Source organism: Nyctereutes procyonoides, unplaced genomic scaffold (genome assembly GCF_905146905.1).
Source record: "Nyctereutes procyonoides isolate TBG_1078 unplaced genomic scaffold, NYPRO_anot_genome, whole genome shotgun sequence".
NCBI lineage: Eukaryota > Metazoa > Chordata > Mammalia > Carnivora > Canidae > Nyctereutes > Nyctereutes procyonoides.
The window spans coordinates 47237134-47262201 of record NW_026575140.1 but is presented as its reverse complement, the minus strand read 5'-3'; the positions used below and the strand labels follow the sequence as shown (position 1 = coordinate 47262201).

At 49.0% G+C, this 25068-nt stretch overlaps 1 protein-coding gene across 3 annotated transcripts in view; it reads right to left on the bottom strand.

Moving 5' to 3' along the window:
* MPRIP (myosin phosphatase Rho interacting protein) overlaps nt 1–9331 on the bottom strand; it is a 153914-nt gene extending 144583 nt beyond the window's left edge. For 2 of the 3 annotated variants that reach the window (XM_055305451.1, XM_055305450.1), the window contains exon 1: nt 9140–9310. In XM_055305451.1, the coding sequence (XP_055161426.1) occupies nt 9140–9262 (123 nt within the window). In that variant the 5' untranslated portion in view covers nt 9263–9310. Of the gene's footprint in view, nt 1–9139 lie in introns of all 3 variants that reach the window. The other variant, XM_055305452.1, reaches the window with a different exon arrangement.
* Nucleotides 9332–25068: the final 15737 nt, after the last annotated feature.

Genomic DNA, 25068 nt, shown 5'->3' with positions numbered 1-25068 from the left:
CCCCAGGTTGCTCAGCAGCCCCAGAGTAGAGAAGCTCTGGGTGTGGCACCCGGAGACCCAGGAGACATGGACTCTTTCTCTGGTTCAACTGGGACTCCTGGAAGTTGCTCCCCCTCCTCCGGCCCCTTTAGCTACTAGCCAGGACCATTAGGACGTAAGACACTGTGTCTGAAACAGTGCCATACAGCCTCCCTAGACTGTCTGTTAAAACCAGTGCTTTAGGACCTACAGAGGAGATCAAGGACACAATATTTCCTGATTCTGGATTCCTCAGGGGAAAAACAGTGCTTCCTGTTCAGGGCTGTGCCAAAGGCGTGGTCACTGCCACAGGCCAGGAGCCTCCTGAGGAACATGGGGCCATCTCAAGGCCAAGAAAATTTAAGACCTACACGATGACCTGCGAAATGTTCTGTACCACTGCCCTTCCCCCATGTACCCCCATGCACCCCAACTACTAAGGAATCCATGTCAGGGCAAGGCCTTGTTTCTGATAACAAAGGTTAACACTTTTTATCAGACAAAGGGAGGTCAAATAGAAGTTTGGAAAAATCCACACTGGCCTTCCTATGACCTAGGCAGGTCACTGAACTAGGTCTCAGAGGCTCCATCTGCTAATTGGGGACAACCTCTCACCTGCTTAATTATCAGAGCAGGCATGGTGGGGTGGGGGGTGGGGGATGACCATGACCTCCCAGCCCCTTGCAGGCCCCTCCTCCCAGGGCTAGGAAGTAGAGGTCCATTACAGAGCTTTGATTTTGTTTGCAACAACAGCCCAGCTTCCTACAGAAATAGTACTAGGTGAACAAATCCAGGTGACCTTCCCAAGAGGAGGGAAGACAGGCTCCTGGTCTCAGAGGCCGAAACGGGAATGGTGTGGAACCAGGTTCTACGTCACAGCCTCAACGCTAGGCAGCTCAGTGACCTCAGACAGGAGTCCAACCTCCCTGAAACTCCATGTCCCCTCCTCTACAGGTGCCCATGCTGCCACCAGCCCTCCCCAGCTTCTGAGAGTGGAATGAGACAGATCATGTTATACAACACTCAAGGCAGCACAATGGAGGCTCCAGAGGATTTGTTGCACCCCCCATGATCACTCACTCTAGCTGCAGGTAGGCCACCACCGGGCACAGTGTGCACACATCAAGCTGAGCATGAGGGGAGAAAGGAGTGGGAAGGGTTACAGGCTCCAGGCAAAAACCAGGCTGTGGTTTCATGTGACCTAGGATGACCCTGACTGAGAAAACCAGCAAATGGTTTGGAAGATTCCAGTTCCAGTCTCCAGAGACAAAATGCCAGCCAAACAACCCACTGGCTTTCTTGCCCCCAAAGGAAGTGATAATATAAAAAGAGTGGTGGGGCTGGGCATTTGGGGGTTCCATGCCAAGGCAGCTGTGAAATTGTCCATGGACGCTCTCACAGAACCCTAAGCTGCTAACACCGGAGGAACCACAGAGTCTGGGACAGGTTTCAAACCTGCCGCCAGAGCCTCCAGAGATGACTGAAGACCCCACAGGGCAGGAAGCAGAGGTGGCCAAGAGGCCAAGCAAGCTCCAACCTCATGTCGTCCAGAACTATGTCACCTTCTCTATCCTACACATAGCATTTCCATATGAGATTCCTCAGAGTGAAAGGCTGTATAATTTAGTGCAAGTCTGAAAACTACTGACCTGGTCCAACTGTGTCATTTCAGATGGGAAAGGGAGGCTTAGAGGGTGAGGTGCCAAGCATAAAAGAAAAGCCGGTTCTGTCAGGGTAAATGCTTCTAAATTAGCATCCAGCACTGTCTCTTGTGCCTCCTTCCTCCCACAGTATTAGGATATTGGCAGAAGGTTACCCCTCTCCCGTCTCTTTTTCCTGCTTGCAAGGCTCTCTTCCCTCTTTCAAGACTAAATGGCAGCTTGGGAACAATTTAAAGATAAACATTCCAAGTCAAATTTCTTTATTTCAGCTAAACAGCATCAGGGTCCTAGTAATCAGGAAACAGCCCAAACAAAGGCTATTCCCCACATGATGGGCCGTCAGCATGCTTCCTGGAATATTAAGTACCACAAAGGGGGTTCAGTAACCTCCACAGGCCTGGTCAGCACCCTCCATCCATGCCAACAGCAGACCACTCCCTATAAACAGAATGGGGACACCAGCTGTATAGGTGGGAAACCAAGACTCTGAGAATGTAAGTGACCTTCCTGGGTCACCCTGCATGTCTGTGCCAAGAATAGAACATAGGTCTTCGATTGTAATCCTTCTGTGTGGCAAAGAAAAAAACTCAGAGAGAAAGGTCAAGTAGCAGGCTAGAACTGAGGGAAAAAAGCAGCTAGACTACAGCTGCAAAACACCCACAAAGGGCTGTGTCAGAATGCAGTCACCGCAGCCAGCAATATGCCTGGAGGGGGGCACGCCAGCCTGCCCCCCTTAGGCCTCACTGGCTCCTTCTGGGACAGGCTCCGCCACCACCTTCCTCCCTCCTGCTTCTGCAGGGGGAATGGGGATCAGAGCCCTCAAACACCACGAAAAGGAGTCGCCAAGATGTGACGTTCAAGGAAAGAAGCCCCAAAAGTTCGCAAGAGACACAAAGCAGAGGACACAAACAGAAGTAACAGCACGAGGACTGTTCCAGGAATCCTCTGAAAACAGGCTGTGTGTGCACAACACCCCAAGAGGGAGGAAAAACCCACAGGCATGGCCCTCCCACTCAGTACTTCCCAAGGGTCTCAAGGGCCTCTCGGAGGACCAGGCTGAGAGAACTGCCCCATTCCACAGAGCAGGCACCAGCCAAGTGTGGCTCCTCAGCTCCCACAAAGTGGCCAGCCTGAACTAAAAGGTGCCACAGGTCAAATAATAACTATATGTTGAAGTGGTATTTTAGATGTACAGGGTTAAATAAAAAACTGATTTCACCTATTTCTTTTTACATTTCTAATGTAGCAAGTAGGAAATTTTAAATTACAAATGCAGCTCACATTATAGTCCTATTTGACAGCACTGGTCTAACCCATAGGCCAAATCTAGCCACTGGATTTTTTTTTTTTCCCCTAAGGCCCCAAAACCAAAAACAGCTTTTACATTTCTAAATGATTCTGTAATACCTTCATAAACTCCTCAATTTCGGCCTACAAACCCTAAAGCTTTTACTATCTGGCCCTTTAAGAAAGAACTGGTCAATCCCCTGGTCTAGACTCTAAAAACAATTAGATATTCACTCTAATGACACATGAGCAGAGGGCACGTTCAGGATGTGTGACTGCCTATGAGTGATTCTTGCACCCATTTTTAAAAATTGAGGTAAAAGTCACATAGCATAAAATTAACCATTTTAAAGTGAACAAGTCAGTGACATTTAGTACATTCACACCGTTATGCAACCAGCTTCTTTACCTAGTTCTAAAACATCTCGTCAGCCCCTCAAAGAGAACCCCAATCCCATTAGCAGGCCCTTCTCTCTTCCCCTTCTCCAAGAACCCTGGTAACCATTAATCTGCCTTCCTTTTCCATGACTTGACCCATTCTGGACATTTCATATAAATGGAACCATTCAGTATGTAATCTTTGTGCCTGATTCTCCCACTTACATTTCTGAGGTTCCATCATATTGCAGCATAGTCAGTACTTCTTTCCATTTTTATAACAATATTCCATGATGTGAATATACCACCATTTGTTTATCCATTCATCCACTGATGGCTATCTGGGTTGCTATCTTTTGGCTATTGTGCTATTACAAACATATGCATGAATATATTTGTCTGAATATGTGTTCCCAATTATTTCGGATATACGTTAGCAGTGGAATATTGGATCATATGTTAATTCTTTTGAAGAAATGCCAAACTATTTTCCACAGTGGTTGCACCATTTTCCATTCCCATGAGCAATGCATAAGGGTTCTAATTTCTCCACATCCACACCAACACTTACCAACTTCCCTTTTTTAATATAGTCATCCCAGTGGGTATGAAGTCATATCTTGTAGTTTTGATCTGCATTTCCCTAACAACTAATGATACTGACCACTTTTTCCTGTGCTTGTTGGCCATTTGTAAGGTCTACGATTTCTGACATACCGCCTGGCAAACAGTCTACCAATGTGCACATAAACTATAAATAAATGTTCTGGAAAGGGTGGGCATGAAATGTCCCCATTGCTTATGAGAAAAATGTTAAGTGAAAGAACTTTCATGCCCTAAAACTTCCAAGAATGTCACAGGGATAAAGGGAAAGTCAATGAAATGCACAAAACTAAAGTCCTGACCCACCCACCTTTGTGCCTGGGACCCTGGCAAGAGAGTTCAGCACAGCAAGGGGCACAATTAGACCAAGAGGTCTGAGAGGAGATTCAGGAAGACTCGAAGAACTCTGGCAGAGACGGAGACCAACCTCGCCATTCTTCAGATGGGAAAATCAGGCCCGAGGAGAGAAAAACCACCCAGCCAACAAAACAGCAGTTGAGGGAACCAGAACTTCAGTTCAGATGCAGTGACTCCTTCCACAAAAGGCATGCCTAAGACGGTATAAGTTAGCAGGACAAGGAGACATCACAGCATGTCAATACCCACCATGAACCCCAGAAACCCACACTGAGACTGGGAAGAGGACCCGGGAGCCAAGAACGCTGGGCTTGAGCTTCTGCTCCCACTGGCTGCCAACCCCTTAGTCTCCTTTCACACCCATTCCCCCTTATTCCACTCTATGTGGCCTCCTGAGTAAGTGACTGCGCTCACTCCCATGACTTCAGAATTCCTCCTGGTCCCACACCCCTCATCTAGCTCTAACCACCTACTTGCCTGGGCAGGTGATTCCACCTCAGGACCAACTGGACCTCCACCTCCATAAAGTCAAATTCACTATATTAATTTCGTCGCCTCCCCACCCCACAAAACTACTCCGAATCTGTTATTCTCAATCTTTGTTAAAGGTATCCAGGTTTCCTCAATCCTCGTCTGTAATCAACCACCAATATCCTGTCCCTAAGTGTCTGACGACTCCTTCCATCATGGCCAACATCGACCTGGAGAAGACCTTTACAATAATTCACCTGGATTATTCAAGACAATTTTTTAGAACTTCTATTTTTAACCAAAATTATTTTCCTAAGACAAAACTCTAATGGATCAGAAAGTTAAGTATAAAAACAACTATAAGAGAACTACAAATATAAGAGAATAGTTTATAATTTTGAAAAAAAAAGACCTTCACAAGCATTAGATTAAAACTACAAACTAGGGCAGCCCGGATGGCTCAGCGGTTTAGCGCCGTCTTCAGCCCAGGGTGTGATCCTGGGGTCCCGGATCGAGTCCCACGTCAGGCTCTCTGCAGGGAGCCTGCTTCTCCCTCTGCCTCTTTCTCTCTGTCTCTCATAAATAAATAAAAATTAAGAATAAATAAAACTAAAAAGGGAACACAGAAATTTAACTGCATTCGTATCTAAAACTACCATATGAAAAAGAGAAATGACCATACCTAAAATTAGAATGGACACTGTAGGAGGAAATATGTGCAATACATGACAAGTTCAGATTAATATCTAGAGCAGGGGGTCAGCGAACCATAGCTTATAGCTACAGCTTATAGGCCAAACGCTGTCAGCTGCCTGTCTCTGTAACTTTGTAAATAGTTTTATCAGAAACAGCTATACTCATTACATACTGTCTAAAGGGGCTTTGCACTATGGCTTTTATTCTACAGTGGCAAAGCTGTGTAGTTGCCACAAAGATCATATGGTCCACGTTGCTAAAACATTCACTATCTGGCCTTTTAGAGAAAAATTCTGTGGACCCCTGACCTAGAGTGTGTACGGAAAGTTCCTACAAACCAGGTGGGGGGAGAGGGGAGGGTAAGGAATTAACCTTTTAAGAGAAAACAGGCAAATAGTATGAATAGGCAGTCCACACAAGAAACAAAACATATACAATAAATACTGCAAAAAGAGGCTTAACCTCATTGGTAACTTGGGAAATTATTAAAGAATTAAATCATCTGATAACATCCAATCCTGGCAATGGCATGACACAGCCTTTTTTGGAAGGCAATTTAGTGATATCTGTTAAAAAAAAAAAAATTCAATGTGCTCGATGTCAACCCAGCCATTCTATTTTTAGTTATCTGCCCCCAGAGAAATACTTGCATTCGTGCACGCACACACTCACCCAAAGCATTTAGAAAACTGTTTGCTGAAGCATTCACTGTTTGTAACAGCAAAACCCAGAAGTAACCTTGCTGTCCAGCAATAAGGGAATGGTTAAAATATGGTACATCCCTGATGGCATAATTTGCAAAAAATTTTGGAATATTTCTATGTTGCATCATGAAGAGATGATGTAAGACATGTCATTAAGCAGAAAAAAATATGTTGTAAAGCAAATACATATATATTTTGGGTTAAGTAAAGGTTTTAACCGTGTATTCGAGTCCATATGCATGTAGAGAAATGCACAGGACTTAAGGATAAACACTTTAAAGAAAGGGTGGCCTCCATGATCACTGATCTATCTTCCAGCCTTGAAGGTCTAAAATAAGCGCAGGGCAGGGAGGGGCAGCAGGAAGCAGGGCCTTGGGGGAGATTGATGGGAACCAATTGGCTGAGGTTTTCTAATGGAGCCAAGAGGATGAGAGTAAGGCTGGGGGAGGCCGGATGCAGAGAGCAGCAACTAAAGCTGTTGGCAATAGCCCTGAATCTCCCTCCTTCTCTTTTCAAGAGCAGTTTCTTCCTGAAAGATCCCAGGAGGTAGAAGCCTGGCCTAATCTCTCCCGGCACAAATAACCCCACTCATTATTTTAGAAACTACCATCCCAGTTGTGCCCTGGAAGACTCAGGCCTGTTTAAAATCCACAATTCAACTGTGAATAAAGTTAAAGAGTAAAGTACTTTAAATCTGCAACACTCTCTCGATCCAATTAATAATCAACAGATTTTTTTTCAAGAAAATTTAATAGATTCAATCCAAATATGCAGATCCCATTCTACTTTCTCTAAGTGTAAGAATCAGAAAACAGCCCCTGTGAAATGTAAATATCCAATCTACCAATTTTGGCAGTTGCCTGGAATAACCAGGAAACTCTCTCAGAACAACCCTTGCAAAGGCCATTAACCCACTAAATCCAAGTTTACTATTCTGTGGGTGATTTCTGTTTGTTAAATTGTAAGAGACAAGAGTTTAATAAGATACCATTGCTTGTTTTTCAAGGGTGAGAGAAGTAGGCCAGGGATCCCTACTCCCAAGTCACAGGAAAGGAAAAGAAACTATACAGAGGCAAAGGGACTTGTTCAAGGTCACATAGCTCTAAGTGACAATAAAGACATTAGAAAGTTCTCCTGACTCCTGGTCCAAGGCCCTCATCACTACATAAACTGCTTCCCCCCAAAAAGGCATCCCAGTTGAGAAGAGGGAGTGTCCCTGAAGAGCCCAACCCACAACACCTTACCAAGAAACTGAGTTCTACTCTTCCTAAGCTGACCTGGCCCTTCTATCCTAAAAATCTATGACTCCACAGCCTTGAGCATTTGGTTAAGCTTTTGGTTTTAGATGAAAGGAGTCTTTTCTTGGCTGTTGGGATTCTAATCTCAGAGGAAGACACAATGTCTCAGGCCATAACCCTTCCCCTGCCACCCTACTCTGGTCTGCCATGTAAACAATTCAAACCCTGTGAGTACTTCAGTAGCATTAAAAAAACAGCCAGGCCATACACTTCAAAGCAATGCTTTCCATCTAAGCGGTTCTTCTGCAACAGGAGTAGCTACAACTAGGTCACACTGGACTGGAATATGAAGAGAGCTCCCCTGGCCTCCTTGGGGGGGCGGGGGAGGGAGACAAGAGAAAGCTCTGAAGAAGACTGAGACTGGGGGAGAGGCAAAGAGGGGGTCAAAGACACCTCCCAAGGGGTTGTAGACAAGGCTTGGTCGGGAAATCCAAGGAATCTGCATGGCCCCAGGACCTCCAAGTGTTCCTGAGGATCCTCTGGAACACTGGGAGCTCAGAGAGCAACCAGTACCAGGGTTCCCAAAGGCCAGTGGGTACTGCAGCCCAACTTCTTAGGGAACTGTTAACAATACAAATTCCTTCACCTCCTGTATCATTCCAGGAATGGGGTCCCGGGACTCTGTATTTTTAGACTGTGACTGATGCAGGCTTGGGAGCTACTAAACTAGTCCAAAGCCCTCAAATGACAGATACGACTAGGAGAAGTGAACGGTCCCGAAGACCCGGAGGTCTCCTTATTCCTTGCCAAACAACCAGAGAGATGGGAGAAAAGGGTGGGGGAGAGGAGCCCTGGGCTCGCCATCGACAAAAAGCCCTCCAGTTTAAGTTCAAGAGCAAGACCCTACTCCCCTGACTTCAGGACCTTTCCCCTCTGTCCCCATCACTAACAGTGACAATGATTCAGAAAATGGGCAAACTGGGTCTGACGAGAGGGAAGCCCACAGTCCACCCAGGCAGTCCTGCACACTTAGCGACTCTGGGTGCCCAAGTCCAAGTAGGGTCCTAAAACGGACTCTGCGGGTGTGTGTACTGAGAAGCACCAAGCCATCCCCAAGCGCTTTGTTCCACCTAAGAAAAACCAGGCATTTTTGAGTCACCCAAAAAGCATGAATCACACGGCAAGGCTATGGGAACGGGAAAGGATGTTATTTTTCGGCATACTTGAGGATTTTCCCTTTGTCCCGGCTCTATCAATACACTTCCCACTCCCTCCCTCCCTCCCTCCCCCTCTCCATCTCCATCCTCACCACCCTCCCCAGGACTCACGTACGTTTTTTTGTTTGTTTTTTGTTTTTTTGTGTTTTTTTTTCCCGGCTCGGCTTTTATTTTCCCAGGGAGCTTCAGAGGCACCCCCACCCCGCCCGCCCCGGAGGAACTGGGCAACGTCCGCTCTCCTCTCCGCAGCGGGATGGTGGTCTCCCGGGGTCAGAACCGGGGGGGGGGGGGCGCCCGCGGGGAACCGGGGGGAGGCGGCCCGCGCGCCCCCGCCCCCGCCCCCGCCGGACCCCCACCGCGAGGCACTGTCGCCGGCCTCGCACAACTGCTCGCAACACCCAGCGGGGCGACTCGCAGCCCGCCCGAGGGGGCCGCCGGGGGTCGGGGCCGCCCGGCGCGGGACCTGGGGGCTCCACCGCCCGGGCGGCCCCGGACCCCCGCCCGCTCACCTGCGTCAAGTCCTCGTCGTTGAGCAGATGCGACTCGCGGGGCTTAAAGCAGTTCTGACACTTGCTCTTGTTGAAGATGTTGGCCTGGAATTTCCTGCACGGGTTCTCCTTGGCCGCCGACATGGTCGGCGCGGCGGCGGCGGCGGCGGCGGCACAGGCCCGGCGGCCCGGCCCGGCGCGCGCTCCGCGGCGGACGGCGGGCGGCGGGCGGCGGGCGGCGGCACCATGCACGGCGGGCTCAGCGCGGGCGCCGCGGCATCCCCCCGCCGGCCGGCCGCCTCACAGCCGGGCCGCGGCTGGAGCGCGCCCCCGGCGGTCAGGGCGGCCTCTCCTCGCACGACGGCGCGCCGGGGCAGCTCGGCGCCGAGCCCCGCGCCCGGGCCCTCACAGAGCGCGCGGTCCCCGCCGCCCGGCCGCACAGCCGCCGCCCGGCCGCCGCGGGCCCATGGACGCGGCCTCCCGGGCCCGCTGCCTCCGCGCGCTGCGGCCCGCCTCTCAGGCGCCGGGTCGCTGCCGGTCCCCGCGGTCGGTCCCCGCGGTCGGTCCCCGCCGCCGCCGCCGCCGCTGCCCTCGGCGCCCAGCGGCCGCAGCAAATGGTAGCGGAGCGCCTCGCGCACTCCCGGGGCGGGGCGGGGCGGGGCGGGGCGGGGCGGGGCGGGCGGGGGCGGAGGGAGCGATAGGGGCCGCGCGCGGGGCGGGGCCGCGCCCTCCGCGCGATCGGCAGCCCTGACGGCCAATGGGAGAGGCGCGCTCCGGCTAACAAAGAAAACCCTTGGCCAATGGAAACCGGGGGCGGGGACAAAGGGCGGCCGGGCGCAAGGTAACTTGTGTAGCCGAAGGAAGGTGGGGGCGCTGGGATGGGACGTTCAGGTTTGGTGGACTGGCGCGGGAGCTGGCTGGGTCCTGACAGCTGCAGGGGCTGGGGCCGGGGCCCGCGGGGGGAAGGGGCGGAGCCGACCTCCAGCTGGCTCTGCAAGCCGCGCCTTCCCCGCGCCCTTTCCGGACGCCCGAGCCCCGGCGCTGAGCGGCTTAATGAAACACCTACTGTGTGCCTGCCCCCTTGCTCCGCGCCCCCGCGCTGTAGTGGTCACGGCGTTATTAATAGGGGCTGGATACTGCTCGCAGTGCTCGATATCCACTAGCTCGTTTAAGTTTCGCAGCCTCTCCGTCATCATCCCCATTTTACGTATGAGGAAACTGAGGCTCAGAGAAGGTAAGACATAAGAGGTAGAGTTTCAAGGGATGACTAAGAGTGTCCAGCCTCGAAGGGCTGTCAGTTCTGTAATGGGAGATTAGTGAAGGCTGACTCAGTGCCAGGTACTGAGCTAGGCATTCTTCCGCCCCCCACCCCCCCAACCCCCCAACCCCATTATGCGTTTGAGGAAATTGAGGCTCAGACTCCTGAAGTAATTTGTGCAGGCGGGGCCAGACTGTCACTCCAATCCTCCTACTGTCCAGTCCCATGGCCAAAAGACCGCCCCGGGGAGACTATAAAAGGAGATACAGGCAGCAGAAGATTCGGGAGCCCAGAACGGGGCGGGGGGGGGGGGCGGGATGCACTCTTTGGGGAAATTAGGGGCGGCTTCAAGGAGGAGGGGAAATTGAAGCAGATGGTGAGAGGTTGAGAGCCGCTGGCGGTGGAGGTTACGGGGAAGCAGGAGCAGGACGGATGAGGCTAAGGGGATTCCTGAGGCCAGATCACCTAGTGCCTTGGATTCCAAGCTCGAGTGTAAATGTCATCCTGCTGGCAGCCTGGAGTAGGCCACGGGAGTTTTTAAACAGTGGGGTGAGTTAACTCAGCCCTCACAGAGGAGGTGACATTGAAGCATGTGTTAACAGCAGCGACAGCAGCTGTTGCTTAGGGAATGGGAAGGTTTTAGGAGAAGTAGCAAATGCTTCCAGAGCTGTGTACTTTTCCACTGATCATCTGGGGAGTATCCCAGGGAGGTGGATTTCAACTTAGTGTGAGAAAATGCTTTCCTCCAAAGCAAGCCGAAGGAAGGTGGATCAAAGTCCTGTGGCAGCAGCCTCAGGGGGAAGCCCAGCTCCACCCACCCCTGCTAGCTCTGTGGCCTTGGGCAAGTCCCTTCACCTGCCTGCTGCCTCAGTTACCTCATCTACAAAATTGGAGTGATTATATGGTTGTGAGCATTACATGATATAATGCTTGTGAAATATTTCGCATGATGTGGCCAAATGTTAATTGGCGAATTTAGGCAAACAGTGTTTATCGCACTATTCTTGTAACTTTTCTCTTGGTTCGAATTTTTGCGAAATAAAAAAAGTGTGTGTGTAGGAGAGGAGACAGACCATTCTTGCCTGTGCAGAGTACTCAGAAACTGATACCAATGGTGGCCTCGGGGGAGGGGTGCTGGGTGGTTGAGAGGTGACCTACTTTTAATTTTCACTGTAAGCCCTTTGTTCCTCTTGGATTTGGTATTGTGCGCGTGTATACTTTGTTTTAAAGTGAGTTCTTAGAGTCCCTCTGTGCCTCAAGGCCAACTCAAAGGCTACTTGCCTTAAGAAAATGCTTAGCATGTTCTGCTCAAGTCAGTGGACACATCCAGCACCTGCCTTGAACAGGAAGGGTCCACAGCTGGGGGTATAAAGAAGCCTTTGATTCAGGCATGCCCGGAAAGAGCTCACACACGTGAGCAAGTGGAGACAAATAGAAACAGGAGGCAAACGGACAAATTCAATCTAGGGTGTTATGGGGGTCCGGACAAGGGCACTCAGCTCCATATGCAGTTCAGGGGTGGGGGGGGGGGCTGCTTGGAGGAGGCAGTGCCTGGGCTAAGTCCTGAGTTGAGTAAGACCCAACCAGGAGAAGGTAGAGGGAAGGCATTCCAGAGAGAAGGATTACCAGGAGCTCAGGGCCTTTAAAGCAAAGGTGTGTGTCCATGTATAGAAGCACCTCGACATTACTAGGTAGTGCAGAGAAGCAGTGAGAGCAAAGGTTTAGCACCTGCTATATGAACACCTGTTATGACAGATTATACCTCAACCTCCTCAGGGAAATAGGTGGTGGTGGTGGTAGTGGTGGTGTTTTGTTTATTGTTATTATTTTACCTCCATTTTACAGAATGCACACATGAGGCTCAGGGCACTTAAAGAATTTGCCTGTGGTCATGGTATAGACCCTCTCGATGAAGATTCAAGCCTACAGGGTTGACACAGTTAACACAGGGAACCACTAACTGAATTTTTTAGATTGAGCACTTACATAGGGGCTGTTGGCCTAGAGAATGAGTCGGAGATGGAAGCCTAGAAACACAGCTGGCTATGAAGCTACTATAAGCCCAGAGAGTAGAGACAGTAGGGGCCTGAACTAGGCCAGGGTCCATGGGAGAATGAATTTGGGAAGTATTTAAGAGTTGGAATAAGTGTATTTAACTGTTCATTGTGCCGCTCTCCAGAACTCTGAGTACTATGAGGGCAGGGCTGGATCTTGATCTTTGCTGCATTTCTGGGACTAACTTCAGTACCTGGCACAGAGCATGTGCTGAGTAAATGAATGAAAGCTTATTCTTCACCGTATTGTCATATATCCCACCCCGGATCATAAAACCCATACAGTAAACAGGATCTGTAGTCTTATAGCCTTGGTCTCCATTTCCAGGAGCCCAGAAGAGCACTCTGCACAAGGCCAGATACTCATCGTAAATGTGTAAACATTCACTGGGCCGTATACTTAAGATTGCTCCCTTTGTTGTATATATACATCTCAGTGTATAACTTATGTCTCAAATAAGCAATAAACACAGGAGCAAGCAAGCAAAGGCCTCTCAAGTAGGCCCCAAATGCAGGGTAAGTCCTGCTGTGTGCATGGCATCCTAGGAGGGAGCAGAGCACACACACACTTATCTACTCTCTCATCAAGCTCTAGAACCTCCCTCCCACACATAGACACAAACACAGAAATACCCATTATTTGATCCCTATCACTGCAGGTCAGTCTGGACAGTCCCTGAGCTGTATACAAGTAGAACCTACACTCTCTTTGTCTGGCTTTTCACACTCAACAGTAGGCCTGTGAGATGCATCTGTGTTGTGGTCTTTGTCACTACTTCACGCTTTCTCACTGCTACCCCGTAGTCCGTTATGTGGCCCTACTACAATTCGTCTAGCCATGCTCCTGTGGATAGCCACTGGGGATGTTTCCAGTTTGGGACCTTGTGAATAAAGCTTTTAGGGACATCCTCGTGCGTGCCTTTTGGCAGATGTAAGTACTCATTTCTGTTGGGAACACCCAACATAAGAGGGATAGCTGCATTGTTTGGTGTCATGCTTAACAGGAAACTGCCAAACAGTCCTTCCAACCTGGGAGCTGGCTTGCCTCTCTCCCTTTTTTTCTACAGTTGATAATAAGATTTACCTGGGGGAACATGTTAACTCTGCAGCTTACCAGGGTGCTCCCATGGAAATTCTGAATCAGTGTATCTGTTGGAGCTCAGGAATCTGTTTAAAAAAAAAAAAAAATGTGCCAGGCATTTCTTGTTTTTAGGCAAGTTTTGGAAATGGTGGATAGGGCCTTGTTTCTCAAATCCTGCAGGATTTAAAAAATACCTACTGTGAGCCTTCATTCCTAGATATTCTGATTTAATTGGCATCTGGAAGAGCTCTGTGGGATCTCAGTGTCCATGCAGGGGCACAGACCATTAGTTCAGAGTGGAGAGGAAAAGGATTTGAACTCAGACCCGGGAGAGTCCGAGTAGAGATCATGTCTCAGGTGGGTGTTGCTGCAGAAAACCACCGCACCCCTACAGAACTAGTGGCTGAACCATTTGATTGCCTCTCACAGTTCTATGAGCTCCCTGGGCTCAGCAAGCAGTTCTGCTGGTCTGATCTGGGGGTGTTTCATGCAAGTGCAGATGGTCACCAGGCTGGTCCATAACCCCCTAACCAGGCCATCTGGCCACTCCCTATTCTTCCAGTCTCTGAGCCTCCTCTCTTCCCCGTGGCCTTTCCCCACATCTCTTCAGTGCCATCTCTGGGTCCCCCAGAGTGTTCCAAGATGGAGGAAGTAGAAGCACTGGTCATCTTAAAGACTAAGCCTGGCACTGGTACACTGTCACATCTGTGTTCTATTAGTCATCGCAAGACTGTCCCACTTGTGGGAGGAAGCCACACAAGGGCATGAATCCCAGGAGACATGGTTCACTAGGGCCATCTTTGAGACTAGTTGCCAGAAATAGAATCTACCTCATAGGGTTACTGTGAGGACTGAATAAATTTATATACGTGACATGTTCAGAATGGTGTCAGAAACGTAGTAAGCGCTTAAAAACTATATTTATTATTATGCCTACAACTCATGCGCTGAGGTTGGCAGTTTTTTTCCATCAATAGCCAGATAGTGAATGTTTTAGGCTTTGCAAGCTATACTATGGTTTCTATGGGAACTTCTCAACTCTGCCATTGGCCCAGATGGCCTGGCCAGTCTTTCAAAAAAAGTCAGTCTTCCTGGTTCTGGTGTAGCTCCTGTCAGCCATCATGTCAGCTCTTAGGGAATTTGTGAGTGTGGAGCACTGGCAGTGTGCCGGGCTCTGGGCTGAGTGCTGGCTATCCATCACATAGAACCTCACTAAACCCAACTATCCCCATTTGAAGTTATCTCTGGCAGTGCCAAATGGTGCCTAGTGGGGGTCTTTGTACCCTCCCCCCTCATCCTACATCAGTGTCCCCCACGCCACCCCAAATGAGCTTATACTTTAATTACAATGGTACAAATGGAGCATCGAGAAAAGCCTCCTAGCCCTTCCCCAATTGACAGGTGGGATTAATATTACTCCCAGTTTACAGATGAGAAGGCTCAGGTGGCTACCTTGGAAGCAAAAGCTGAAGATCTTAGAGACCCCTTTTGGCTGTGACTCTATGTTGCTTTTCTACTGCAGGCACCAAATGACAATAGTCCGGAGATATGTTCTGGAAGAGAATGTCATACATTAGACATACAAAGTCTACAACAAGGGCAATTTAGTCATTCTATTAAAATTTTAGATATGCACGCCTTTTAACCTAATGATTCCACTTCTAGAAAGCTTGTAGAAGTACTCACATAGATACACAAAGATATATTATGTACAAGGATGTTCACTGCATCATTGTTCTTAAGAGCAGAAAATTGGAGATGTGCCATCTATCCACCATTAAAGCATCAGATAAATAAATTATGGTTCTTTAAGACAGGGGAGTGCCACCAAGCTATTAAGGAATGAGAGCGTTTTGAAGTTGCCAACCATCTGCAAAATATGGTGAAGTTTAAATGCTAGTGGGAGGGGTGCCTGGGTGGCTCAGTCAGTTGAGCATCTGCCTTCAGCTCAGGTCATGATCCCAGGGTCCTGGGATGGAGCCCCCCATTGGGCTACCTGCTCGGCAAGGAGTCTGCTTCTCCCTCTCTCTTTGCCTCTCTCCCTGTTTGTGCTCTCTCTCAAATAAATAAAATATTTTTTAAAAATAAAAATAAACGCTAGTGGGAAAATGGTGTGTACAGTGGTAGCTCATTCCTGTTTTAAGTGTATATGTATCTACAATATACCTAGCATCTGCATAGCAAAGGTCTAGAGGTGCATGCACCAAACTGCTGTAATTAACCATGGGAGATAAAAGAATGGGAACTGTCACCTAAGCTATCACTTTATATGGTCTATAAAAACTTTTTAAACAAACTTTTGGCTGTTTACTGATATAGAGAGAGTCTGATGTTGACGGGCAGCATGCCAATCACATAGCTTCAACAATCCGCTCAGATAAGTTCCATTTCAAAAAAAAAAAAAAAAAAAAGATCCATTTCAGGTAAACCTCATCCAGTTCTCCCCTCCCATGATATACTGAAGCAAATCCCCAACTCATATCATTTCTTCCATAAATACTTCAACACATGCCTCTAAAGATAAGGACTATTTTTTAAAAGTAGCCACAACACTATTATCATACCTAAAAAAAAAAAAAAAAAAAACTAAGAATTCTTTAATATCATCAAATGTCCAGTGAGTAATTTCCAGTTATCTCATAAAAACATGACTTATTTTTGTAATAAGGGGGAAAAAGTTTGAAAAAGAAAAAATGTCAATTCAGACAGTAGACTGGTACAACTTTCCTGGAGGTTTGTTTAATGATACTTATCAAAAGCCTTAAAAATGTGCTTATCTTTTGACCCAGCAATGCCAACCCGTGAATTTCTTCCAAGAAAACAAAATGAAAGAGGTACACAGATACTGTTCACTGGAGTGTGCAGTGCCTGTTACAGAGAGGTTGCTTGAAAAATATTTGTTGAATCTGAGCTTGATCTCCAGTGTTGTCCTTTGCAGCTTTGCTGGTAGAAGGAAAAGTTGAAAGCCGTAGAAACATGATGTTAAAAAAAAAGAAAGAAACATGACGTTAGGGTACTGGCCAAGTAAATGATGGCAGATACATAAAATGAAATGCTGTCCTGTCATTTAAAATCAGGTTGTGGTGGATCTCTGGGTGGCTCAGTGGTTGAGCGCCTGCCTTCCGCCCAGGGTGTGACCCTGGAGTCCTGGGATCGAGTCCCGTGTCGGGCTCCCTGCATGGAGCCTGCTTCTCCTTCTGCCTGTCTCTCTGCCTCTACTCTCTCTCTCTCTCTCTCTCTCTCTCTCTCTCTCTCATAAATAAATAAATAAAATATTAAAAAAATAAATAAAATCAGGTAGTAATAATGTAGCTACTCCTCCTTCAATGGGTGGAACTTTGTCTCCCTCCCCCTGAGGGCAAGAACTTCATGATTGACGTCTACAGAAGGGAGAAAACAGCTCTCAACTTGCATGAGCAGTGATAAATCCTATGGATATCAGTTATTTCCCGATCTGATGCAAAGGCACCTCCCCTCTATGCTCTTCTCTCACAAAAAATAACCCTGGTCTCATCATGAGAAAAACATCAGACAAACCCAAATTGAGGAGCATTCTACAAAATACCCAAGCAGTGTTCTTCAAGGCAGTTAAGGTCATGAAAAGCAAGGAAAGACTCACTGTCATGGCCCAGAGAGGCTGAAGGAAATGACTTAATCCCACACGGGACCTGTATGGGGTCCTGGAACAGGAAAAGGACATTTGTAGAAGAACTGGCAAAATCTTAACGAAGTCCGTAGCATAGTCCGTATTTTACTAAGGGTAATTTTTCAGTTTTGGCAAATGGACTATGGTGGTATAAATAAGATGCTAACAGGGGAAAGTTAGATGAAGGGTATATGGGAACTCCGTTGCTCTCTTTGTTATAAATCTAAAATCATTAGAAGATTTAATAGAATTTTTTTTTAACTGGAATGTAAATATTTACTAGCACAGAAATGTAGTTGTGTTGGGATGCCTGGATGGCTCAGCAGTTTGGCGCCTGCCTTCAGCCCAGAGTATGATCCTCAAGACACAGGATCGGGTCTCACATCAGGCTCCCTGCAAGGAGCCTGCTTCTCCCTCTGCCTTTGGCTCTGCCTCTCTCTCTGTCTCTCTGTGTCTCTCATGAATAAATAAATAAAATCTTAAGAAAAAAAAAAAGAAATGGGGCAGCCCCGGTGGCGCAGTGGTTTAGTGCCGCCTGCAGCCCGGGGTGTGATCCTGGGGACCCAGGATCAAGTCCCACGTCGGCCTTCCTGCATGGAGCCTGCTTCTCCCTCTGCCTGTGTCTCTGCCTCTCTCTCGCTCTCTCTGAATAAATAAATCTTTAAAAAAATTTAAAAAATATTTAAAAAAGAAAAAATAGAAATGTAGTTGTGATATGTCGAGGGGAAGTCTGTGTGTGGTCTCATTCAGTTTCTGCCAAATGAGCCCATTTTTGGGGGCTTGCTAGCACACAAAAAAATGTGCTAGCAAGGTTGTGTATATACGTGAGTGGCTATACAAGCACATACACACACAAGTGGGAAAATGAAAGTCTGAAAGCACATATTTCCAGGACTGCAGCCTCAGGGGCCAGGCAAGTAAGGACCACTGATTTGGGTGAGCTGGAATGCTCATGGCCTTCTGAAAGGGACAGTGGTTTTGTGGCTCAAGCCTGTTGCAGGCCTACAGGACTTGAAACTGTTCTTGACAGAGCCTCTCATTTTCCAGAAGAAACTAGAATCCAGGTTGTTACACACATTTCCAGGGCCCGCTCAGTGGTGGGAAAGAGTCCTTCAGGGTCACATAGCCAAGGAGAAGAGGCAGGCAACACAGGCCACCAGCTGGACTGCCCCCGCCTTGGCCTCACCGTCTGCACCAGGGTCTGGAGACCAGCCAGCTGGCCAGGCCAGGGAGAGGCGGCCACTCTTCCGGCCTGCAGGCCTGCGTGCGGCTGGGCTGAGGGGTGGAGGTTTGCTCCGTGCCTGCATGCCTGGGTTCTGACCCGCTGGTTCACCAGGTCACCGTGTGGGCAGCCGCTCTGTGGGCGTGCATGTGTGTGCATGTGTTATGGGTATGGCATCTCCCTGGGCATCAATGTGGATGCATGTCCAGGTGGGGCTGACAATCTCTGAGCATGTGTCTAGGCGTGGCCGTGGTATTGGTATGTTTATCCGCAGGTCCGTGGCCACATGTGTGTTGTGCAGAATCATATGTCTTTGCATCTGTTGCAAGAATGTGAAATGATGCTACGTGTTTATGTTTGCTTGTGAGCAGCCACGCTATCTGGTTGGCCCCGATGCCCACTTATCTGTGTTTCCGTGGGATTGCCTATGGGTTTACACTGGGCAGGGGTATGTACGTGTCTACTCTGTTCAGCTAAATCATGTTTGCTTGCATGTGTGTTGTATGTGTGGGTGTCTTGGTTGTGTCCCTGCCTCCGTGTGAGTGTATTTCAGCATCTGTAGCTGTGTGTTGTGTTTGGCTGAGTATATGTGTGTGTGTGTGTGTGTGTGAGTGTGTGAGTGAGAGAGAGAGAGAGAGAGAGAGAGAGAGAGAGAGCGCTGGATGCTGGGGCTGGGGGTCAGGGTTTGAGTCACTTATCATCAGCACCAGCTTCTCGATTCCCTGTGCCTGGTTCGTATAAATTGCTGTAAGAAGCACACAGGGTCTGAGCACCCCCTGCCAGCCCCTGAACCCCAAGCACAGGGTGAGAAGGGCAAGAGTGGATGGACCAGCTGCAGGGGTCAGGCTTGGAAGACCCCAGAGTCCACCTCTAGTTCGCACACACAATGCAGCCACCAGCCTGCCTCGGCCTGGCTCCTCCCCTGCCCTTGGCTGTCAGAGTCTTTGATCCAGGACACAGCCCCCACAGCCTGCTACCACTTCATCATCTCCCACAAGTGCTGCCTGAAGGCCATTTGTTTATAGGAGATGAATGCAGCCCAGCCTGATTTGATCATTCCCCAAACATAGGCTCCTGGTACAGGAAGCCTGTCCGGTCATCCTTCCTATGAGGTAGCTTGAGAGGTTAGGGGAAGGGTGGGGAACCAAGGAAACAGCTTGGGCAGAGTAAAAGAAGCAGCTACACCTCAGAGCTTTAAGGCCAGAGGGGCCTTAGAGACCCTCTAGTCTAATCCCCTGATTTATAGATGAAGACACTGAGCCCAGAGAAGGCAAGATCCTGACCTGAGATCACACAGGAAGTCGCAGACAGAACTAGCATTGCCTTCAGAGAACTGGGTAGCTCCAGAATTCATAGCCCATAGGATTCATTCATTCAATTATTCACTCATTCATATATTCTATAAGTATATTGAGCACTTACCATAGCCAGACCCAGTTCTTAGCCCTGGAGATACAACGGTGGACAAGACAGACACAGTCATTACCCTCACAGAGCTCATACTCTGGAGACAGACAATAAACAAGATAATGTCAAATCATGCTAAAGGAGAGGAAATAAAAGTATGCTTTGTGATTAGAGTTGCTCTGGTACAGTAGCCACTAGCCGTATTTAAGTTTCAATTAAGTAAAATTAAAAGTTCATTAACCTCAATGGCCACATTTCAGGTGTTCATCAGACACGTGGGACTGGGGGTATGGTATGGGTCACATGGTGCTGGGCCACACCGGGAGAGGACATCTTCATCGGTGAAGAAAATCCTACCAGCTGGTGCTGAGTGAGAGCATGAACAGAGTAGCTAGGGTTGGAGAGCATGGACGGTGACATCTGAGCTGTCCTGATGAGAAGGAGCTGACCATATGACAATGTGCCAGGAGGGGACAGCAGGTGCAAAGTCTGCCATGTAGGAATGACGTGTGTTCAAGGAACAGAACAGTGAGGAGAGAGGACTGCCAGACGGGGTTGGCAAGGTTAACAGGGGCCCTTGGGGCCTTGATAATGAGTTTCTGTTTTATTTTAAGGGCATCAGGTTGCCATGGACAGGGCCTGTTTAAGCCGGGGAGTGACATGGTTTTTCAAATGTATAGAAAATGGATTCATGGGGGTGGTGCTGGCAAGAATGGAAGGAGGGAGACCTAGGAGAATGCCATCACGTTACAGAGAGGAAAGTGACTGCAATTTGAGTGATAAGGGGAGAACAGGAGAGCCACCAGCCATTACGCAAAACTTAGAGTGCTGGACCAAGCCATACCTGAAGCTAAAATTTGCTTGATTACCAAGCTCCCTTTTCTTCCCTCCTTTGGTTACCAGGCACTGATGTGAACACCTTCATTAGTACCCCCCACCTATTACCCTGCCCCCACAGGCTCCAGTCCCTGTATGGAGCACTCAGACCGGTTCCCCAGGCCTCACTCAGCGCCCCAGGTCCAGTTTCTTTTACAGGATTTTGCCCCTCTCACTGCGTCCCAAGTCTGATAAGATAGGACCATCTGTTGCCTTGGGTTCGTGGGAAGATGCTTTAGGTCATTGGTGTTTCATTAACTTTCCCCACCATGATGGTTATCTTGAAGCTAGTGAGGCGGAGGCAGGAGGAACCAGCCTGCTCTGGTTCTTGGGTGGGGTGAGGGGGTGCTAAAAGAGATGGCTTGGGCTTTCGTTGTGATAGGAAGGACTTTGGTTTGATGTTAGGAAGCTCTTCCTTTCTAAAAAAAAAAAAAAAAAAAAAACGCTGATGGTATAGCTGTGCCTTAATAGTGGAGGGAACACCCCAGGGCCCTAAGAATGCCACGAGGAACCCACTCCCTAGAGTGGTCCATTCCTCTAATGCTGGAAGTTCATTCTTTCTCAGGATCTTTGCACTGGTCCTTCTCTCTGCTGAAATGTTCTTCCCCCAGGACCCCGACCTCATGGGCATTGTTACTCTGGAGTTTCCTTTATTTGACTCTGTGCTAGAATGTCAACTCCTTAAGGATAGAGTTCTTGTTTATTTTGTCTCCTTCTGGAAACTGAGTCTGAACTTGTGCCTAGCACATGGTAGAGGCTCCTGTGAAGTTTCCAGAATGAATGGGAGGCCCAGGTGAGCATCATCTGGTGGCCACCGTTTATACAAAGCTTGCCGTGTGCCGTACCTTCCTGCATGCTCTCACTGCACCTACAATGGCTCTGGGAGGTAACAGTCTGCCTGCCCTTCTGTTGGCTGGAGCCAGAAACCCAAGCTGGCAGAGGCAAGGTCACTTGCACAGACAATTTGTAGCAGTCCTGCACTCAGAAGGCCTGGTAAGGACGCAGGAGAGGCCCAGGCTGGGTGAGGCTGCAGGCACACTGCCTTTTCCACATAACGGCTCTCAATTCATCCTCAGGCCTCTGCTTCCTGCCCAGCCCCACCCAGGCACCCCCTCCTGCCTAGAGTCCTCAGCTAACACCACTGCTCAAGGGCGCTTGCTGTGCTGCTCAGTAGCGGAAACTGCAAGCCAGGGTCACACAGCTAAGGCAAGGGGCACAGCTGAAAGGTGTGCCCATCACAGCACTGGCCAGGCCTTGCTGGCGGACCGGGCGCTGGGCATGCATGTGGATCCACTGTCACAGGGCAGGCAGTCCTGCCCTCCTGGGTACACTTGGCCATGCCCTGGGCTTACAGCAGCTGGGCAGATCTGGGCAGCCTCCCCTTGGACGCAATGGGGCTCACTGTGAGTGGTCCCCAGGGTTCCTTCCTGATGGGCCCCACCTGGCGGTGGCACTGTCCAAGCTGAGGGGGAGGCTAGTGAAAGGGTTGAAAGTTGGATCCTTCCTTCTGGAGATGTCTGAGCAGTTCCAGGAATGAGAAACAGAGTCCCCATCACTATCTGATCTTTCAACTGCACACAGCATGACTTTTATAATGGGAGAGCAAAAAAGCGATACAGATTTTAAAAATAACATCTAGAGCGCACAAAGCCGGAACTGTTCTAGCACTAACTCATTTAATCCTCGCACAACTCTCTGAGGAGAAAGTTGTCATCACCCCCATGTTGCAGATGGGGAAACCGAGGCCTGAGTAACTTGTCCAAGTTCATAGTGAACAGGGGAGCTAGGACTCGCACGCAGTGTGGTCCCAGACCCTCCTTGCTCTTGTTTGTTTGTTTGTTGTTGTTTGTTTTTAAAGATTTTATTTATTCATTCATGAGAGAGAGAGAGAGGCAGAGACACAGGCAGAGGGAGAAGCAGGCTCCACACAGGGAGCCCGATGCGGGACTCAATCCTGGAACCCCAGGACCACGCCCTGGGCTGAAGGCAGGCACTAAACCACTGAGCCATCCAGGGATTCCCTCCTTGCTCTTTTTTTAAGATTGTTTTCTTAAATTTTATTGAGAGAGAGAAAGAAAGGGGAAAAAAAGCATGAGCTGGGGGAGGGGCAGAGGGAAAAAGAGGGGGAGAATCTTTTTTTTTTTTTAATTTTTTTATTTATTTACGATAGTCACACAGAGAGAGAGAGAGAGAGAGAGGCAGAGACACAGGCAGAGGGAGAAGCAGGCTCCATGCACCGGGAGCCCGACGTGGGATTCGATCCCGGGTCTCCAGGATCGTGCCCCAGGCCAAAGGCAGGCGCCAAACCACTGCGCCACCCAGGGATCCCAGAGGGGGAGAATCTTAACCAGACTCTGTGCTGAGCTCAGAGCCTGATGTGGGCTCCGTCTCACAACCCAGAGATCATGACCTGAACTGAAATCAAGAGTCGGACGCTCAACTGACGGAGCCACCCAGGCACCCAGAGACTGTCCTTGCTCTTACACAGAACCCCAAACAGCTTTCAGAATTGTGAGGGGCACCAGATCTCACTCTGGAACCACATGGTAGGGCCCAGAGAATCTAAGATTTTCCACTCTTGCCTGTGACCTTGGGCAGGTCTCATTTTTTTCATCTGCAAAAGGAGGGGGTTCATGATACCCACCCCCAAGCCCTAGTAGGGTGTTACGAGAGGGAAATGAAGTTCTGAATGCAAACTATGAAGTATTCTGTACTAGAAAAGAGACCTTTGGCTCTTAGAGTCTGGTTTGCATAGTGGTTATTGGTGCGGGATCCTCATCTCTTCTCCTTGATTATAATCTCCTTCCATGTAAGAGAGCACATCAAAATCCCTTATGCTTCCACAGGCCCTGATCTGGACTGGCCAGATGACACTGTACCAGAAGCACAGGCTCCGATGGGTGCGAGCACTATGAAAAACTGTTGAGTAGTACAACTAAACAGACGTGTGCCCAGTGACTGAGTCACTCCACTCTTGGCCATCAACCCAACAGAAATGGGCACTTATATCCACCAAAAGAAACGTACAAAAATGTTCGCAGTGGCTTGATTCGTAATAGACAAGGACTGGAGATGGGAATGTGGTATTTTCACACCATAGTATATTCACAAACCCATTCACCCTCAACAGTAAAAAATAAGCTACTGATGAATACAACAAGAAGCTCAGGGACAATGTTGAGCGCAAGGAGCTGGAGACAGAAGAGAACGTACTAGAGGGATCCATCAGCAAGAATTTCAAGAAGAGACAAAGGAATCTGTGGTGTTAGAAGACCAGCAGCCACCTCTGGTGAAAGAGGGCGTGTATGGGAAGGGGTGACCTTCTGGGCTGCTGGACCTGCTCTGGGAGTTGGGCCAGGGAGTGGTCATACCTGTGCACGTACATGTTCATTGAGCTGTACGTGTCAGGTTCATGCACTTTAGGGCATGGACATTAGAGAACGTAATTTTTCTAAAAAATGAGTGATTATGAAAAAAGAAATACAGGCTCTGGAGCTAGCTTAAATCTTGCTGTTCCTTCTGAGCTGGGTGGCCCTGGTCAGGCACCTGTCCTGCCTCACTAGGCCATCATTTCCCAGTATGGGGATCATACTACTACTCTAACAATGGAGTTCTCAAGAGGCAAAATGGGGCATAAAGCACTTAGCACAGTGCCCGGCCCAGAGGAAGTATTCAATAATTGGTAGCCATTATCAATAATGAAAGATTTACACCACAAATTGTGAGACATTTATTCCACAAATATTTACTAAGAGCTCCACGTGCCAGATGCTGGGCTGGGCTGTGCAGATAGACCAGGGAACAATAGACTTAGCTCTTTCTGTCATGAGTTGACATTCTGGTTCCTTCACCCACTTAACACACATGCATTGTGACTTGCTCGACGTTGCACTGCTGATAAATGCTTCGGCCAGGACTCTCCTTCAGTGACTCTGGCATGTTCCAGAGGTCCCAGCAGACAGTCCCTGCCCAGCCCCTGGCCCTCTGTGCCTGTGTGCCATGTGTCCTTGTGTCCCTGGCCCTCTGTGCCACCACGAGAGGGAGGATGGAAGTTCTGCAAGTTAATATTAATGAGGGAATTTGAGTTAGTGAGTGAGTCTCCAGCCTCTGGACCTCACAGCAGAAGACCTGAGGTATGCCCCCAACTCTTTAGGGATCCAAGGGGGTGAGTGGCAACTTACTCACTACTGCACCTTGCATCAGCCTCCCTCCCTCCCCAGTGTACTTCCTCACCCTCCTATTGGTACTTTCTGGGACCATCTCCCCACAAAACAACTGGTCCTCAAATCCTGGTTTCAGAGTCTGCTTTTCAGGAAACCTGCCTGAGAGAGGTGGCTGGCCGTTGGCCACATGGTGGAGAACCAGAGGGAGTAAGGACAGCCCCTGGCTGGGAGGGTGGGGTCCAC